The 19,983-nt window shown below is 40.9% G+C and overlaps 1 protein-coding gene across 1 annotated transcript in view; it reads right to left on the bottom strand.

The window, feature by feature from the left end:
- CNTNAP2 (contactin associated protein 2) overlaps positions 1-19,983 on the bottom strand; it is a 1,382,613-nt gene that overhangs the window by 350,835 nt on the left and 1,011,795 nt on the right. The window contains exon 15 of the mRNA XM_047837856.1: positions 11,847-11,974. Coding sequence (XP_047693812.1) covers positions 11,847-11,974 — 128 coding nt within the window. The remainder of the gene's footprint in view (positions 1-11,846; positions 11,975-19,983) is intronic.

The following is a 19,983-nucleotide window of genomic DNA, read 5'->3' as shown; positions in this document are numbered from 1 at the left end:
GCAGCTTTGTAGGCCCGAGAGGCTTTGTGTTCATGGATGGGGCAAAAGGGAGAGGACTCCCACGTAGAAAAGAGTTAACATAGTCCATCGGACTGTTTCTCCTTGAAAAGGCTATTTGTGAGGCTGGCTGATGGCTGGATTCCAGCAAGGCTAGCTAGCACCTAATAAGGGTGCCTCACTGTGCCTAAAGTGTTGGTGTAATGTGCTGAATACCTGCTTTCCTTCTGGGAGTCTGGAATTTGGGTCCATGCCAGGCAGGGGCTGCCCACCGAACCACCGCCGATAAAAACCTGAGTCTCTAATGAGCTCCCTCGTTGGCATGTGTCCTGATAAGGTAGCATTGGGCCTCTTTCATGAAGGCACTAATCCCATTCCATTCTCATGGCCTGATGGCCTCCCAAAGGCCCCACCTCCTGATACAATCACTTCAGGGGTTGGGATTTCTACACTTGGATATGGGGGGGCCCCGACATTTGACCTATAGCACTTGTCTTCCTCATCCCAACCTTGCCTCAAATGGCTCAAACTAGTCTTTAGCAGCTACAGTTCCGTAAGGCTCTCTCCTGCTACCTCCCTCGAACGATCAATATGTATCCCCAAATTATACATGGTGACACTTACCTGGTGAACTAGCAAGGAGACATGGTTTTGAGTGGCAGCAAAAAGGGTTGGGAAGTGAATGTGTCACTCATGAGATCTCGGGGCAGGCATCTACGTTGCAGTCCCCACTGGTTAAGTGTAGGTCTTGTGAGGATGTATGAAGACCCAGGTAGGCAGGTCTACCCGAGACTTGCTAATTTATTTTGTAAAGTATGTCATGCTTGAGGTAACGCAACCGTACCTCTGTTTGAAGTGCTGTTATTTTAGTTTTTTTGTTAGTAGGCAAAATGGAGACCGTGTGGCGTTTCAAAATATAATCTAAAGCAAAAATAAAAATGGAAAAGATTGAAACCAATGAAGGAAGCCTCGAAACACACTCTACTATGCAGACGAATTATTCAAAGAGTAGAAGCCATAAATGAAGTGAAAACTCTCATCATAAAAAATATACTTATTCTACATTTATTATGTTACATTCTGCCCCATCTTCCTGGCTGATACACGGAGAATTTTATGGAGAAGCTAAGAAAATGTTCCAAGTATCTTCCAGGCAGTGATATGCATCCTAGGTACTTTTTGGACCTTTCTGACATTCGGTTGAATCATGGCAAAACCCACCTTTTCTCTTTCTTCATGTTTAACCTCTTATTACTCCAGAAAGAATCATAGCAGGTTGACTTGTAGCCACAAGTAAGACTGAATTCCAGGTGGGGACGGGTTCTCTAAAGTGGCCTCTCACCAGTGTGCTCAAGGTATGTAGTCCAATATGGCAACCACCAGCCACATGTGGCTATTTAAATTTGAGCTAACTAAAATTAAGTAGAGTTAAAAATTCAGATCCTTGGTCACACTAGTCACATTTCAAATGCTCAGTGGCCACCTGTGTCTAGAGGCTACCATATGGATAACACAGGTTAAAGAACATTTCCATCATCACTGAAAACCACCATTGGGTAGCACTACTCTAGAGAGCTAAGCAATAGGCCAACAAAACAAATAAAGCTCTGGCTCCTTAGTGTCCTCCTTAGTTCTCCCCCACTGGAGAACTACTTTCAGAGAGAATAGCTAGTCTTAACTTCTTTACGGCTTTTTGGGTAAAATGGCACGAACAGATTCTTAAAACACTAGCACAAAAGGCCACAGACTCAATTTATATTGAATTCTCTTACCATGCCTACGTAGAATTGTTCTGAATTAAGGATTAGTTCATCATGAAGTCAGTGTTTCAACGTTTAAATGAGAAAGGTGATTTTTTTTTCCCCCTTAGGACAAAGCCCTAAGTCATGGGTGTAAGCCTGGGATGGCTCTAGACTGGCTGGGACACAGAGCATCCTTGGTGCTGCCTACAGTGCACTCCCATATCCACAGTCCAGCTGCTGCTAGGGCGCACGGCAAAGACGTATTCTGACTTCTAATCCCATTTTGTCTTCTTCCCCATGTCTAACAAGAGTTCCTCCAACTACCTTAATCTCAAGTAGTTTTGAGCCCCCAGTTGGGGCTACCATGGGATTAAGGTAGGTTCAAGATGGAGGTGACTAGACCAGCACTAAGTACAAATGCTAAATTCTCAGGGTAAGAGAATTATGTGTGTGTGTGTGTGTGTGTGTGTGTGCGCACGCGCGCATGTGTGTGTGCATGTATGAAAGTGCCGGAGGGGAGGGAATATCTGTATGAAACAGAAATGGTAGACACTCTATTACTTTATCCTAAATATAAGTGTCATCCAGTTGTTTCTTGAGTCTCTAATAGGTGGTCCTTGAAAAGGGATATAAACAGGTAGGAAGGAGACCCAGCTTTTGGGCTAAGAAGCGTTAGAAAAATAGGAGTCTTCTCAGAAATAAAAAGTGCTATGCATCTGTATGGTATGTGCTGCATAACCAGATTGTGCAAGCACACGCTGAATGCACCTGTTAATCACTCTCCTGAGAAAGTAGAGATCTTGTCCTCCCTCTGAATTCCCATCAGGCAGAATGTGTGGAAGAATGTGCTGTTCCATGTTCAAAGTTCAGGGCTCTCGGGGTGGGCAACTCGGAACATCTCCCTAGTAACAAAGAGTGTCCAGATGGCGGGTCTGGATCCCCTTAGAAACCCCGGCTGAGCAAGGAGGGGAAGGACCACTGAGCGTTGTTAGGGGAAGTTGCTACGGCATAAAACCTTGTGGCACGTACATCCCAACAGCAGACGCTTTGTCTAGTCGGCCACTCCCAGCCTCCCTGTACGTAAGTTCCCCCAATAAACCTGTATCTCGATCGCTATCTCAGGTCTTTTTTTTTTTTTGGCCTCAGTGGACTATCACCCATCTTAGGCTTAGAGTGTACTGAGGTGTGGCCGCACAGAATCGATGTTCCAAACAGAACTACTTTTGTTGGTTTCTCTTCCCAGATTAAACACAAGTCACTTATTTGTTGCATCCGAAGATAAAGTCTGGACACTGCTCACCAATAAATGACCAGTTTCAGTCAAATGACATGGCCACCTGCGGCCCAGGGTAGAATCAGTAGCTCAGTCTCTCTCCTTAATCCCAAAGAGAAGCTGTAAAGTTGGCTTTATTACAGATGCTGCCTCGAACCATTGTCTTATTTCTTATACACGTTCAAGAGCAACCTCTTTTGGGGGACAACAGCATACAGCCAGAAAAACTGTCAGTTCTGTAGGCAAAGAAACAATCACACTTAATTCGGGTGCATCAGACTATCGTTATACTTAAACAATAACAGATGCATTTTTCCACATGTAAATTTGAAGGATTGAAATGAAGACGTTATCTCCTTGAAATATACACGTAAAGAACAAATAAAGATGTGTAAGAAATAAAATGCATCAGAGTATCTTCTCAGCTCTACCTCTTGGGTCAAGTTCTCTTTTTACAAATCCGGTTCCAAAGTGTTAGGTTATTTATAAAAAAGTACTCGCTTTTTGATTTCTGCGTGTTTTTTGTTTTTTTGTTTTTTTTTTTAAACGCCGAGAACTGAGGCAGTGGGCCAACTTGCTATCTCCGGCCAAACTGAAGCATAAACCGAGCACCCAAAGTAAATGAGGTTATCCCATGGCGCTCTTTACTTCTTGAGTCAGTCACACTATTATCTCAGGTATGATAATGGGAAGGAAACCAGAGAGGAATCTTTGAGGTCTTTATGTCGAGTCGCAAACTCGGTGAAAACCAGCGAACGGTTCTGTTACATAACAGGCCACATTTTAAGTTCAAGCCCAATCTGCATCCTACTCAGTATAAGAAAATTAAATTCTAGAGGTCTGAATATCATAAAACAAAACTGATTAGGATAATCTATTGGAATGGAACTAAGGAATACTTAAAGCATCAGACACAGGGATTAAAGACTGTCAGGCTACTTCATTGTCTAAAGCTTAAGTCCAGAAAAACCCTGAATAGAAGAGGCACAGATAGAATCTTAAAGGGCAAAGGACCTCTCCTTCATCAAAAGACCAAGCTACCCTTGCTGAGTCTGGTTTTTCTACTCACACTTTAAGGACTGAGAGAGATTCTCAATTAAGGGTTGGTCTAGGAACCAAAGACAAATGACTCAGGGGCTGGCTCAAAGATAAAATGTTTAAATGGGACATGACTTCCTCTTCTTTTCAATTTGGGACTGTACACGCAGTTCACAGAGCAGCCTACCAGGCCAACAGGTGGACACATATCCAACTGCCCTGCTTTCTATGCACATATCCTGTGAATTTTGAATTGGGATATATTTTATATATTCAAATACATATTAAAACTTACATTAAAATATATGTCAAATATAAATTAAATATATAAACTGAAATATATAAATTTATATTAAAATATATATACTGAAGTTTTTGAATGTTTATCTATTTTTGAGAGAGAGAGAGAGAGAGAGAGAGAGAGAGAGAGAGAGACAGAGCATGAATGGGGGAGAGGCCGAGAGATGGGGAGACGTGGAATCTGAAGCAGGCTCCAGGCTCTGAGCTGTCAGCACAGAGCCTGACTCGGGGCTTGGACCCAGGAACCGCGAGATCATGACCTGAGCTGGTCAGACACTTAACCGACTGAGCCAACCAGACGTCCCTGAACTGGGATATATTCTAAAGATAGTAATACAAATCTTACATAATGCTTGCCAGAGTTTAGAACAATTTTTTTTTTATCCCGATGACTGTAGTAAGATGGCTACTTTGGAACGGTCAGCAAACTTCAAGAAGAGGCGATTTTAACAGTTTTCTTCAGTGAACTTTCTGAATTTCCAAGGCCTGCATGCAGTTAGGACTGTGAAAAGAAACTGCATGAAAAGCCGAGCAGGTACCATAAAGCAGGTGAACTGGAACACGGTTTTAATTATGCCAGAGTGAGGTAGTTTACAGCTCACAGTTTAGCACCCTAACAATAAGTTCGAAGTACTAATTGTAATTTTGTCAGTAATAACCTTGAGACATGGATAAACAAAAGCGTGGAACAGTCTGCTCGGGTCTCTGAAGGGCCGGGGGGGTTAATCTAATTTAGATTAAACAATGAGTTCTATAAATGTAATACCTCATGGGCATCTTAATTTAGAAGTGTCAGGGAAAATATAAAAACTTAGCAAAAGCGTTCTTTTTTTTAATCCTTAATTTGAAGATAATCATCAGATTCAAGGGATTTTCAAGGTACAAAAGAATAAAAGTTTTTACTTAGTTAAGAAGAATAAATGTGCAAAAAAACCTTGTTGAGGTTAAAAATAGTCGTGCATATAAATCAAGCGATAGGTCCTCTCTTGGACCCGTGTAGCAATTATCGTCCGTGTAAGTTCTCTGCAATTCATCATGCATTGCCTCGTGGCACTGCCTCCATTGTTAGTCTAAAATGCTTATTTAAATCTTTTGAGGTTATTTAACTATTCATATTCATTTAATGAACACCTATTTGAGGGACCCAATGTGGCAGGCATTTCCCTGGGCACTGGGATATGGATCTCTCCCTACGTTGCCATCCATTGTTGGGGGTGAACATACTAATAATGCAAACAAAGAGAGAAAACAGATTGTGATGTGATTGTCATTTCTCTGTCATTTCATCCCAGGTTCCTGGAATGGAGCTTTGAGACTCTTAAAATTTCCTGAGTGGTAGGAATGTCTTTGTCATTCATGGTAGGCCCTGACGGTTTATGCTTAGGGGGTGACTCCTGGTGGATCTTACAGAGTTTCAAGATGGGGGCTGGTCCTGCCAGAACGACCAACTGTAAGATTTGAGGGGTGGGGCGTGAAGCCAGGAGATATCAGCTCCCAGCTCCAGGGAGGAGAAGGAAGAAATGCTGGAGTCTAAATTCCATAATGTGGCCAATGACTTATTCAATCGCGTCTACATATGAAACTCAGTAAAAACTGTGGACACCCAAAGCCTGGCGAGCGGGCTGGTGGCACGCATTGATGTGTGCAGGTTGGGGGGAGGGTCACGTGTCCTCATTCCACCAGGAGAGGACAAGGGAGCTTCGTGTCTGAGACCCACCTCACCAGATCTCACCCTGTGTACCTTTCCAATCAGCTGGTCTTGATTTGTATCTTTCATAATAAGACTTCAATCTTAAATTCAGTGCTTTCCTGAGTTCTGTCATTCTGGTGCATTACTGATCCCTAAGGCATAGTGGGCACCTCCAAAAATGTATCAGTGGGTCGGGGGGCAGGATGGCCTGGGAGCCCCAGACTTGTGGCCCATGTCCAAAATGAAGGCAGCCTTGTTGGGGACTGCGAAACCTGTGCTAACTCTGAGCAGTTAGCGACAGGATTGCAGATACACTTTCAGACAGCCAGAACGAGCCTAACTCTCTCCTGCAAATGGTTTAGAGAGATCACCTGGAAAGTTCAGCAGGGGAACCCAGCCGTGGGGATTCAACTTACAGAACAAAGCCCCTCCCGGATCTGGGATCCTGTCCCTTCTGCGAAGTGCCAAGGTTAGGGAAGGGACGGGCACCCAGGGAAGGGGACAAAAACATAGCCAGACGCATCTCCTCTGTGGGATGGGACGATTCCTCCAAACGTGAGCGGTATTTGAAAGGACAGGCAGGAAAGTCAGTCACACGCACACAAACACCGTATCTACTGTAAAACACAAATACCATCCCTCTCCCCCAAACTCAAAGTAAATTTACTTCCCATTTCCGAAGTGCATCTGTGGCTAACGTTGAATGGCCATCTAATATTAAAGAGCTGATGCTTCCCAGGGAGTTGTCCACTTCTAATTGTTCAAAGTCACTCTGGAGTCTGGAAGACCAAAGCTAAGCAAGCCTTCCTTCTTTCTAAGTCTGCTGCTTTGTAATCGGACCTGCTCTCCGATATGCCCAGAGGGCTCAATCCTTTAATGGGAATCAGCCCCTGTTTTGATCCTGAAAATTTCACCATTTCTGCTTGTTCTTAGAGCTACTCCTGTTTCTCAGGTGGTAGCAGCCCAGGGCAATAGCAGCGAGGGCTGGGACATTAAGAAAAAAATAGAGGTTAATCATTTCTACACATCATTCTAGACTTTTTTCCCCCTGCCTTCTGCTACCAACCAAAAAACTACCTAAAGTCGAAGTAAAACAAAAACAGAACAAAACAAAACAAAACACAAAAGTTACCAACTTTCTGCCCCTGACCCTTCATCCCTGTGGTTGTGGGTTTTCGATCAGGCTTTCCAGATGGCTGATCTCACAGTAGGGCGAGAGTAAGCGTGCCAGCACCACATTATTACACAGCTCAGCTGACGAGAGGCAGGGACCCAAGGTCAGAGTTCCAGGTCAGAGCTCCCTCTTTGGATCTCAACATTCATCTCGGCTTTGGGAAATTACTAAAGATGAAAGCTCACGTCAAACTGTCTCAATGTGCTCTGCCTTATCCCCGCTGGGAGACCGTGGGCCGGTCACTTAACCTCCCTAGACCCAAGGTCCCTCGTCTGGAACGTGAGTGGTCGGCACTCTTTGATCTCTGAGAGTCTTCAACCGCGAGAACACTGTGATTCTTTGTTTTTGCTTCCAGCTATGCTTGAAGCAAGGGTCCGTGGCTACCCGTTGTGGGAAGAAAGGGGGAAGGGAGAAGAATGTGGAGCATCTTCTGAGGAAATAACGACTCCTGGAGGATGATACTCATTTGCATTCCCATTGGAAATGTCTTATCTGTGGAGAAACGAGGTGTGGATACTGTCATTCCCTTGCCTCTCTCGGCAAGGGAATGGCTGGTTATGCTTGTGGCTTCTAAGACTCCTGCTGGTACGTACGATTCCATTCCCAGAAAACAGAGGTCCGCTATCGTCTGGATGAAACTCCATCACCATCTTATTTCACCCTTGGCTTTGTCTCTGCCCTGTGTTCCTGGGTTGGATTTGTTGCCTCCTTCCTCACCCTGTCTTCTTGGCCTCCCTGAGCTACTTTAGAGGAGCAGCTACCGGTCAGCAGAAACTGTTTTCACATGTAAATGTATCATCCTGCTTGCAGAAAGTTGCGAAACTTTTGTGGACTCAGGGCAGAAATAAATAAAATATTTCGGGTTCCTGAGAAACTAACTTTGCATTTTAGACATCCAGCGTGACTCTGTTTTACAGCCAGAGCGGGCTTCTGGAAAGAACGGAGAAGAGGTCCTTGAGTAACACGTTTTCGTGAATGGCTTCTGCCCACGTGTACTGAAAACACTTGCTTTTGTAGCAAACTTGCTCCTAATTAATTGTTTAAAGTCTCTGAATCCCTAGAGAAGATATGGGAAATTGTTAGCTCATAAAGCCGAGAATAAAGCAATTATCTGGCACATACTTTATTTCTATAATTAATTATATTCACCACATATGGTACAAAGAAGACTTCCACCTCCAAAACCAAAAAAAAAAAAAAAAAAAAAAAGTTTATTTCGGTCCTGCTTCCACAAAAGTTTAGCAGCTCTCTGCAAGCATGATGATACATTTACAGTGTGAAAACAATTTCTACCTACGAGTGGCTGATCCTCTAAAGTAGCTCTTTTGGGAGGGAGGGGAGGGTGGGTGATGGGTATCGAGGACTAACCACCCATCACTAGTCATACTCTGGGTCTCATTTAGATTTGAGGTTTCCGTTTGAACGTGTCCGGAAAAACAAAACAAAACAAAACAAAACCTACCCCCGCCAATAACACTAATACCCCCATAGAAAACTAAACTATAAGATCATAAGCATTTTCAGCACTCTATGGGAAATGAGGCAGACCTGAGTGGAATTCACCGGTTTTCTTTAGCATTTGGATTTTATGGGCCTATGAGTTCGGATGAGTCAAAGTCAAAATGAAACTCAGCAGGGATGATGGAGCCAACCGAAACCACTGAAACGGTTGGTCAGAGCCTACAAAAATTGTTTCATGCTCTAAGACTGGGGGATAGAACGGGGACCTAATTCAAAACACAGCTTTCCAGGGCTGGCATCACTAAGACTCCTCGAACAGAGAAAGACATTTTTTCATGATGGATTTGGTTTTTTAAGCCGTAGCTTTGTACGGACTTCAGTAAATGATACAAAGTAAGTTAATCTCAATGAACAACAGAATAAATGCACTGTAACACTTTTTACATCACAACGATTGAAATTTAATCCCTGAAACATTCATGCTATATTGGTAACTGGATGTGGGTGGGTGGGGGAGTGGTGGGGATAAGACCCAAATGGCTATTTTTTTTTTTAATGATTTCATTCAATCATCGACTGACTCAGGGAAACCACCTCGACCTTGTACAGAGAAAGCTGTTTATGTTCTCTGCTCTGCCTTTCCTCCTGAAGCCTCCCAGAGGCTACAAGGGTATACAGAAATTTGTAGTGTCAGTGACATTTTAAAAGAAATATTTTGTTCATTTGTAAACAGAAAGGCTAATACTTAACCTCACCCACCTTATTGGGGGCTGTGAGTATCTGAGCAAATCAAATATGTTAAAAACTGGAAAGTGACATGATGTGGAACATTTTCTCATTACTGTGCCCGTGTTAGAACATTCTTAAAGGAAGGTAGATAAAGCTGCTACCTGGCAATTCAGGTCCAAGGTATGATGTTCTCAGTTGCCTGCAAAAAAGGAAGCCTTCGCTTTCTCCCTCTCAGACACAAAAGCGTTCCATATAATTGCAATTGAATATGGACTGTGCTTTTGGTTTATGAAGTAGCAGGCAAAATATGGATTGAAACAGTCTCTCTTAAGCTGTAGTGCTGTAAGAATACTGAGCTCATGCCGTGCCCATGATTAAGAAAGCTCTTTGTCTTATAAGGGGTCCTAAAAATGTCTCTAAGAACAACAGCCTTGGAAAAGAAATGCAAATAAACACTGGCCACCACGATTTTCCTGTTTTCTCTTTTTAAATACGAAGTCTGGCTGAAATATACTATATCACTCCTTTCTTGAGCAGCAGTTGCAATAATATTGTATTGCAAAATCTGATACGACATTTTGTCTTCCAGCATTTTTTTCATGTGTGTTTCTCAAAATGCGGTTTGAGCTTCTGTTTCTTATTTCTCAGAGTGTCTGGTAAAGTGCTAGACACATGGCAGACATGTCAGAAATTTTTCTTGAAGACTGATTTATTGATTAAGGGAAACAAGCTAATAGTAACTATAAACTGTTAACACACTTCTACATATACTATGTAATGTGGCTGAAATCCTCTGTGTAAGGAAGGCAACAAGTTTGCAGAAGTGGGATTTTTATAACTTTACCAAGTTAACCAATGACTTCATGGGGAGCCCTTTGTTTAATTCATAGCTCGCTCCAGAATTAGCATCGGTAAGCGAGAAATATTTTACCTTTGTAGATGAATGAAGAATCATGACATAATGAAACGGATTTTCATCGGAAAACACATGAGAATCTGCCTATTTTGAGAGTCACCCTATCTCACATCAATCCCTCAAAATATTTTTAAAAATGCATACTCGCTATTATTTTGTGTCAATATCGTTTTCTTAAACAGTTGAAATCAAATTTCTGACTGCAGAGTCCTCCTAAGCCTGGCTCAACAAATAAAGTATTATTGTTCAACAAATGCATGATAAAGCTCTTTGACCAGTCTCAGTTTTAAACTAACTAAAGAGAGACAAATCAGCATAAACTCGGTCTCTCTTTTGTATCAGGAACATTGCCTTGTTTAATTGCCAACAGCCCCCATTTACTAAGTAGTAAACATTCAAGCACGCACCATTACATTTCTTAGGACACCTCTTGGAGTCGATGCAATAATTTATTACATCGGGTAGGTCTAATTCTCCCTTGATTTATGGAAGTGGTAATAATATTCCATTGCACAGAATGCTCTGCTAGGAGGAATCCGGATCCAGGCACTAAAATCTTTATGGCCTCCCCAGGAGGAGTTGGGACGCGGGTGATATTCTCATTACCAGAGCCGAGAAAGTGGAGGGGTTTGCCTGAGGTCTCCTGGAAAGTCAGTTATTCAAGGAGCAGAATCTGGGGTCTCCTGATGCCTAGCACACAATCACAAAAAGCACAGAACTCTCGGGGGACTTGCCGAAACCACGCGCATAGACAAGAAGAGGGGAAAAGACACTCAGGATGTTCATTGCAGAATCCCCATGGCAGCCTGGCACCGTTTCTCTCCGACTCCACATAAAGCACACTGAAGGGTATCCAACAACATAAAATCCTAATGGTGCCCTTAATTAGGCGGGATCATCGCTCGAACTCCCTGCCCTCCCACAGTCCAAGCCAGCAGCCCCAAATGCCTCTCTGTGGTGCCGAATCCTGAAAGCAAGATGTAGTGACAGAAACAACCGTGGGCTTGCAAGGGACTCTCCAGCTCTGATGATGATGAGATGTGATAGCAATAATGTCAAACTTCGTATGACCGTAATCCAAGTTTACAATGATACATTAAGCCATAATGCTATTTATATCACCATAAACTGAGTTATGGTGATATAAATAGTCACGCTAATGGCATTAACAGCAGCACTCAGTGGAATCACAGCTGTTGACTGCCACTTGTATGCTATTAGCATTGCTATTTATATCACCATAAACTTAGGTCGTCAAACTTGTTAGATATGAATATACAAGGAAGACGGATATCCACATTGTATGCCCAAATCTAGGTTCCTGTCCTGGAGGCTTTACGGCTGTCGCTCTCCTGTCTGTATTAAGGTCTATCTCGCTCTCCGTTTGGTTCTGTTTCTGTCGTGTGACGTTTCTTCAGGGGTTACAGAAGAGCAAGCCTGTTTCTTGCCACCCTCTGACGTCTCTGGGAAACACGGTTTAAAACTGGCAAGAAAGTGCAAAAGCCGCAGCTTCTGGGCAAACTTACTGTCTCCTTGGCAGCGCAGGGGGCCCACGCTCAGTTTGGCTTCTGAGCCTTGCCGGTCAGTATCTCCAACTACCACCTGGCTTACTGGCAGGTGATCTTTGTAGGATAAGAAGCCAGCATCCTTCCTCCTGAATCACAGGGAAGAAAAAAAAAAAAAGAAAAGGATGAGGAGGCTGAATTAGAAACATGTTTTTCCTGATAACTTTAAATTGCCTAATAATTGACCACCTTCCAATAAATGCTCAGAGGTTCACTACGTAGAACCACAGTTAAAGAGCTGTTCTCTCTCTTCCATCAAGTGGTCGCACGGCATATTACTCAGAAGCAACTGTGACATCATTACCTTCTGGAAAACGGAACTGACACCCCGATTTCCAGAGAGTCACAACCCGCGTGTTGCATCCTATGTCGGTGTGGGAGTAGATGACCACACCGCTTGAAAAACACACCAGACACTGGGCACACAAGCAGTTTGCTGTTGTCAGGAATCAGAGCGCAATGAAGTCAACCAGATCGCTTGGATAATATAGGAAACAAAACTCTTAAAACAAAAACACAAACGCAAACACTCTGTCTCCTTAATTGCTTCGAGGTAGTTCCTTCAGAGGTTTTCTTCCCTGCGGTGCATCAGCTAAGTAAGGGACATCTCTCGTTCCTTCCTCTTTTTTCACTTATTTGAACAACTGAGTCTATGAGAAGTTTCCAACATGGAGTAGGTGCCCACCAAGAGTCTATTTCCATCTATAATGAAGCGTGGAGTGAACATTCAAGCCCAGTCTGGGTTTTCTCTTAGACTTGTTTTCCTGCTTACCCTATACTTATCTTGTTTCAGGTCTCCCAACTCTACCCCGTACCCATCCTACATAAAAGAAAAGGAATTCAGAAATCCAGGAGAGGTTCTTGGGGATGGGCCCAAGGTGAGTTATGGTGCAGCACGGAATTCATCTTCAGAAGAAATTCCTGCCCCCTCATCCTCTTTTTGTGCTGCTGTGGCTGAGAAATGCCCTCATTTGGGGCCGGAGAGGTGGGGGGGCGCAAATCATTATAAAGTCATTCTGCAAACTTACCCTTTTGTATGATTTTTTTTTTGCACTTGTACAGTCTGAACATAAATAGCAATTTTTGAAATTGTATATACAACTGATAACAGAAAACTGATTTTTGGAGGATAGTAGAATGAGAGAGAGAGACAGTTCAATAATCATGTTAAAGATTTGTCTTTCCTATCTCTTAGCAAATAGTTCAGGGAATTGAGGGGAACCAACTTGGAAGCCTGTCTTTTTTTCTTTTTCTTTATTTTTCTTTTTTTTTTTTTTTGAGACAGAGAGAGACAGAACATGAGCAGGGGAGGGACAGAGAGAGAGGGAGACAGAATCCGAAGCAGGATCCAGGCTCTGAGCTGTCAGCACAGAGCCTGACGTGGGGCTTGAACTCACAGACTGTGGGATCATGACCTGAACTGAAGTCGGACACTCAACTGACTGAGCCACCCAGGTGCCCCTGGAAGCCTGTCTTTCAAATGCTATGCTGTTAGGGATAGTTACTTATCTCTCTGACCTTCTGGAATGTCAGTGAACACACATTCCCTCATGTGTCAGGGCCCACAGAAACACAGAAAGGAGTCACAGAATTCAGCCAGTGGGCTTCAAACAAATGTATTTTATACTCCCTTAATTTATTCATTGCCCTTGAGTTCCCCAAATAAAGTTTCTTTTTTAAAAATTTGTTTACCAAGTGAGAACTAAGATCATGCAGAAAAGCACTGTGATTCTTACTGATACTGTATCAACTGATGACTTAGCCTCAAATACCTCAATGGACTCTTTTGCAAACCCAACTTCTTTTATTAGAATTTCTATCAATTAAAATCACATTACAGGGGGAACAAAATGTTTGCCATTAAACTTGATATGCAGTTTATTAAAGTAACAATAAATGAAAACACCCTTCAACACACTGGAATTTGACAACCCACTAGGAATGAAGTGTATTCCTGTGGAATTTCAGGCTCATACTCTCCACAGTTCATTACCACTTAGAATTACATGATTCTAAATCAGGAGTCTGCAAACTAAGTGCTGACAACCATTCATCTTGTTGCCTGTTCTCTTATGGCCCATGAGCCAAGAATGATTTTTACATTTTAAAGGGTTGAAAAAAAAATCAAAAGCAGAATCATACTTTGTGTCATGGGAAAAATTACATGAAATTCAAAATTCAGCGTCCATAAATAAAGTTTTGCTGAAATATGGCCATATTTTTTCTAACATATGGTCTATGGTGCTACCACACTATAATGGAAGAGTTGAGTAGTTGACAGAGACCATATGGCCTTTGAAGCCCAGAATATTTATTATCTGGCCTTTTATAGAAAATGTGTGCCAACTCCTGCTCTTAACCATCAGTATCCATTTTTCCTTTGGGAATTTATTGAGCAAATACTTCACTGACTATCATGGTGGACTGTCCCACAACTTGTACCCACAGTTGAGTGTGGGGATAGGGAAGAGACACAGGGATATCTCTGAGGTGGGAAAAGAAACATTTAAGACAAAACTCACTTAATCTAATAGTGAAAAATAATTTAAAATTTAATAATAATTAATATTTTGATTGCACACTATGGCAGGCAGCCATGTAAGAGACACGTATCAATACTTGGCATGAATTATATTTATATAAATAAATAATATATATATATAATATACATTAAATATATAATAAATATTTAAATATATATATATATATATATATATAACTTTGTATAGAGCTTTGTAATATAACTTGAAGTTACATTATATACACTTCTTTATCCATTCATTAGTTGATGGACACCACTTGGGCTATTTCCATAGTTTGGCTATTATAGATAATTCTACTATAAATTAGGGTACATGTATCCCTTTGAATTAGTGTTCTTGTATTCTTTGGGTAAGTACCTAGTAGTGCAATTGTTGGATTGTAGGATAGTTTTATCTTACAGCTTTTTGAGGAATCTCCATACTGCTTCCCAGAGTGGCCTACACCAGTTTGCATGCCCACCAACAGTACAAGAGGATTCCCCTTTTTCCATACCCTTGTCAACATCTATTGTGTCTTGTGTTGTTGACTTTAGCCATTGTGACAGGTGTGAGGTGATATCTCATTGTAGTTTTGAATTCTATTTCCCTAATGACCAGTAATGTTAAGCATCTTTTCATGTGTCTGTTGGCCACCTGTATGTCTTCTTTGGAAAAATGTCTACCTACGTCTTTGGCCCATTAAAAAAATTTTTTTTAATTTTTTTTAATGTTTATTTATTTCTGAGACAGAGAGAGAGAGAGCATGAACAGTGGAGGGTCAGAGAAAGAGGGAGACACGGCATCTCAAACAGGCTCCGGGCTCTGAGCTGTCAGCACAGAGCCCGACACGGGGCTCGAACCCACAGACTGCGAGATCATGACCTGAGCTGAAGTCGGACGCTTAACCGACTGAGCCACCCAGGCGCCCCCCAAAAATTTTTTTAATATTGATTTATTTTTGAGAGAGAGAGAGCAAGCATGAGTGGGGGAAGGGAAGAGAGACAGGGAGACACAGAATCTGAAGCAGGGATCATACCCACGAAATGTGAGATCATGACCTGAGCCAAAGTCGGATGCTTAACCAACTGAGCCACCCAGGTACTCCATCTTTTGCCCATTTTTTAATTGGATTATTCGTTTTTTGGATGTTGAGTTTTGTAAGTTCTTTATGTATTGTGGATACCAACTCTTTATCAGATACATCATTTGCAAATATCTTCTCCTATTCCATAGGTTGACTTTTAATTTTGTTGATTGTTCCCCTTGCTGTGCAGAAGCTTTTTATTTTGAGGAAGTCTCAATAAGTTTATTTTTGCTTTTGTTTCTCTTGCCTCAGGAGACCTATCTAGAGAAAGGTTGCTATGGCTGATGTCAAAGAGATTATTGCCTGTGTTCTCCTCTAGGATTCTTACGGCTTCAGGTCTGACATTTAGGTTCTTAATCCATTTTGAATTTATTTTTGTGTACAGTGTAAGAAAGTGGTCCAGTTTCATATTTCTGCACATAGCTGTCCAGTTTTCTCAACACCATTTGTTGAATAGACTGTTTTTTCCCCATTATATATTCTTGCCTCTTTTGTCAAAGATTAATTGGCCATAAAGTTGTGGGCTCATTTCTGGGTTTTCTATTCTGTTCTATTGATCTGTGTCTATTTTGTGTCATACTGTTTTAATCACTACAGTTTTGTAATATAACTCGAAGTCCAGAATTTTGATGTGTCCAGGTTTGCTTTTCTGTTTTAAGACTGCTTTGTCTATTCTGGGTCTTTTGTTGTTCCATTCAAATTAAAAAAAAATTTTTTTTCAGCTTTGTGAAAAAATGCTGGTTATATTTTGATAGATATTGCATTAAATGCATAGATTGGTTTGGGCCGTTATAGACATTTTGACAGTATCTGTTCTTCTAACCCATGAGCATGGAATGTCTTTCCATTTCTTTGTGGCATCCTCAGTTTCCTTCATCAGTGTTTTATAGTTTTCAGAGTATAGGTCTTTCAACTCTTTGGTTAGGTTTATTCCCAGGTATCTCACTGTTTTTGGTGCAGTTGTAAATGGGATCGATTCCTTAATTTCTCTTTCTGCTGCTTCATTATTGGTGTATAGATATGCAACAGATTTCTGTATGTTGATTTTGTATCCTGAGACTTTACTCAATTTGTTTGTGGGTTCTAGCAGTTGTTGGATGGAGTCTTTTGGGTTTTCTATATACAGTATCATGTCATCTGCAAATAATGAGAGTTTTACTTCTTGCTAATTTGGATTCCTTTTATTTCTTTTTGTTGTGTGATTACTGTGGCTAGGACTTCCAGTACTATGTGGTGAATAAAAGTGGTGAGTGGACATCCCAATCTTGTTCCTGAATATGAAGAAAAGCTCTCAGTTATTCCCCACTGAGGATGATATTAGCAGTGGGTTTTTTTTTGTATATGGCCATAATATTCTCTTATGATTATTTGTATTTCTGTGGCATTTGTTATTTTTCCTCCCTCATTTGTGATTTTATTTATTTGGGTAGTTGCTCTTTTTGATAAATCTGGATAGAAGTTGATCAATTTAATTTTTTTTTCCAAAGAACCAGTTCCTGGTTCCATTGATCTGTTCTATTGTTTGTTCTTATAGTTTCTATATCATTTGTTTCTGCTCTAATATTTATTATTTCCTTCCTTCTGCTGGCTTTAGGCTTCGTTTGATGTTCTTTTTCTAGATCCTTTAGGTGTGGGTTATTTTATTGGAGATTTTTCTTGCTTCTTGATGTAGGCCTGTATTGCTATATACTTCCCAATTTGGACCGCTTATGCTGAATCTGAAAAGTTTTGAACCATTGTGTTTTATTTTCATTTGTTTCCATGTATTTTTAATTCTTTTTTTATTTTCTGGTTGGCCCATTCACTGTTTAGTAGCATGTTATTTAAGTTCCATGTATTTGCGGTCTTTACAAATTTCCTCTTGCGGTTAACTTCCAGTTTCATGGTGCTGTGGTCAGAAAAGGTGCATGGCATGATTTCAATCTTTTTGTATTTGTTGAGGCCTAATTTGTGACCTAATAGGTGAGCTATTCTGGAGAATGTCCCATGTGCACTTGAAAAGAATATGTATTCTGTTTTTGTTTTGTTTTTTTTAACGTTTATTTATTTTTGAGACAGAAAGAGACAGAGCATGAACGGGGGAGGGTCAGAGAGAGGGAGACACAGAGTCTGAAACAGGCTCCAGGCTCTGAGCTGTCAGCACAGAGCCCAACACGGGGCTCGAACTCACGGACTGCGAGATCATGACCTGAGCTGAAGTCGGCCGCTTAACCAACTGAGCCACCCAGGCGCCCCTGTATTCTGTTTTAAGAAACACAACCCACTTTCAAAAAGACATGCAGGTGAAAAGAAAATAAACTGAGATCTGGAGAGGGACCCATCAATACACCAAGACTTCTATCTTAGTACCTGTATGAAAATTATTTAGTGAGCAAAATGAGCCTTTACTGAAAGTTATGATCTTTACCGATGGAGGTCAATCTAATTTAGGGAGATATTCAGTAACTATTTATTATGTTAGCATAATCTAATTACATCTGTTACTGGGCTCGTACATTAGAAAAATTCTGTCATGCATTTCAAGAAGGCCCTGAACTCAGACTCTTGCATAACATTTCTATCAGTATCATTATTAAAGTAAAACTTGATTCTATGGATTTTGCTTCTCTAACCTGGCCTTACTGCTATTTGGCTGCTATTTTCCTGAGGAATTCTGTCTTACTCTGTTGGCTGTTCTTCCTTTGTCTTCTTTTCTTATCCTGCTGAGAAAGCAAACAAGACTCTAGGCCATTTGGTTTTGCCCTTAGCTCAGTGGAAAAAAAAAGAAAAGAAAAAGAAAAAGGAAACCCTAAAGAAAAAGAGACATCCCAAACTTCTGCAATTGCAAGCTTGATTTTCTTCTGGATGTTACAGGAGTTACCACACTATGAATCCATCCTATAATTTTAGCAGAGAAGAATGACTTTTCCTTCGTTAAGTTTTAGAAGTACCTGTCTACTTAAAACAACAGCAACAACAACAACAACAACAACCAGAATTATAGTCAGTGAGCTTTATGCATTTCCATCGCAGCATCATCTAAGCTAGAAATTTTGGGAAGGATCCAGGAAAGCCAAAGTTTTAGTTACAAGGATGTCTCAAAAAGAGATGCAGAAATGAAAAACAAAGACATGAGAAGATGCTTAGGATTATTAATCACTAGAGAAATGTCATTAAGACTACACATTCTTCCTACGAGAATAGCTATAATAATAAAATAAAAAGACAGGTAATAACAAGTGTTGACGAGGATCGGAAGACACTGGAATCATCATACGTCACTGGTGGGGTTGTCAACTGGTACAGCTGCTTTTGAAAAAGTTTGGTAGTTTCTTAAAAGCGAAGCATAGATTTCCCATATGATTCAATAATTCCATTCCTGGAATTATTATTATTATGCAAGAGAAATGAAAGCATACAACCACACAAGGACTTTCGGGTAGACGTTCATAGCAGCTTTAGTCACAATGGCCTCAAAGTGAAAACAACCCAAATGTCCATCAAACAGTGAATGGATAAACAAAGTGTTGTATATCCATCCGATGGAACATTATTCAGCAATAAAAGAAATGAAATGCACAAAATCAATAAACCTCAAAAACATCATACTAAGTTCAATAAGCCAGAAACAACAGACCATATATTCTATAACTTAATTTATACAAATTGTCCAGAGAAGGCCAATCTACAGAGCCAGAAACTACATTAGTGTCTTTATCGGGATGAGTATGAAACAAGGAAAACAGAAATCTTCTAGGGGTCACGAAAATGTCCTAAATCTGGACTGAGGAGATTTTTTGCACAGCTCTGTGAACTTACTAAAATTCCTTGAATTACATAATTAAAATGATTAAATCTTAGGATATACAAATTATATTTCAATAGTCATTAAAAAAAGATGATTGATGTGCATCCCAGCTTTCAATGGGGAAGACATTTCCTTTCTACGCGTCTCACCGGACGAGCTCTGGTCCATGGAATTAGGAAATGGTATAATCCTGGTTTTGTGACTCTGTACCTGGAACTACAGAATCTCTACCGACTCCTTCTTTTAGGGGCCTCACCCTGTATCAACATTGACATATTCCACTAACCTTGCTTCCTAAATAGGATCTCAGGACACCCCTTCCCAGAACATTCAGTCTGTTTTGTCCTCACCCTTGACTTTCACTAGCACTCTTTAACAGTTGAGATTAAAATGGCACAGAACATTCTACTCATGGTTGAGCCTCATCTTCAGTCCTTCTTCAGAATATAACCCAGCCTGAGATGCCCGTCACTTTGCCAAACTATCTTTAAAATAGGAACTGTACTTCATTCATCAAAAAACCAAACATCCTTGGTTTTCCAGCACATGCCTAATGATAACGTTCTGTTCAGCTGGCACCATTTGCAATTGCGATATCCTGTAAATGCCGGTGCATTTAGCATATCTTCATCTCAAGAACTGTTTCTAAACTGTTCATATTTTCTACACGTCTTTGTATCTTTCTATCCTTTCTGCCTCCTAATA

The sequence above is a fragment of the Prionailurus viverrinus genome, chromosome A2, assembly GCF_022837055.1.
Source record: "Prionailurus viverrinus isolate Anna chromosome A2, UM_Priviv_1.0, whole genome shotgun sequence".
In the NCBI taxonomy this organism is placed as follows: Eukaryota; Metazoa; Chordata; class Mammalia; order Carnivora; family Felidae; genus Prionailurus; species Prionailurus viverrinus.
Note: the sequence above shows the minus strand (reverse complement) of the source record. Positions and strands in the feature narration are given on the sequence as shown.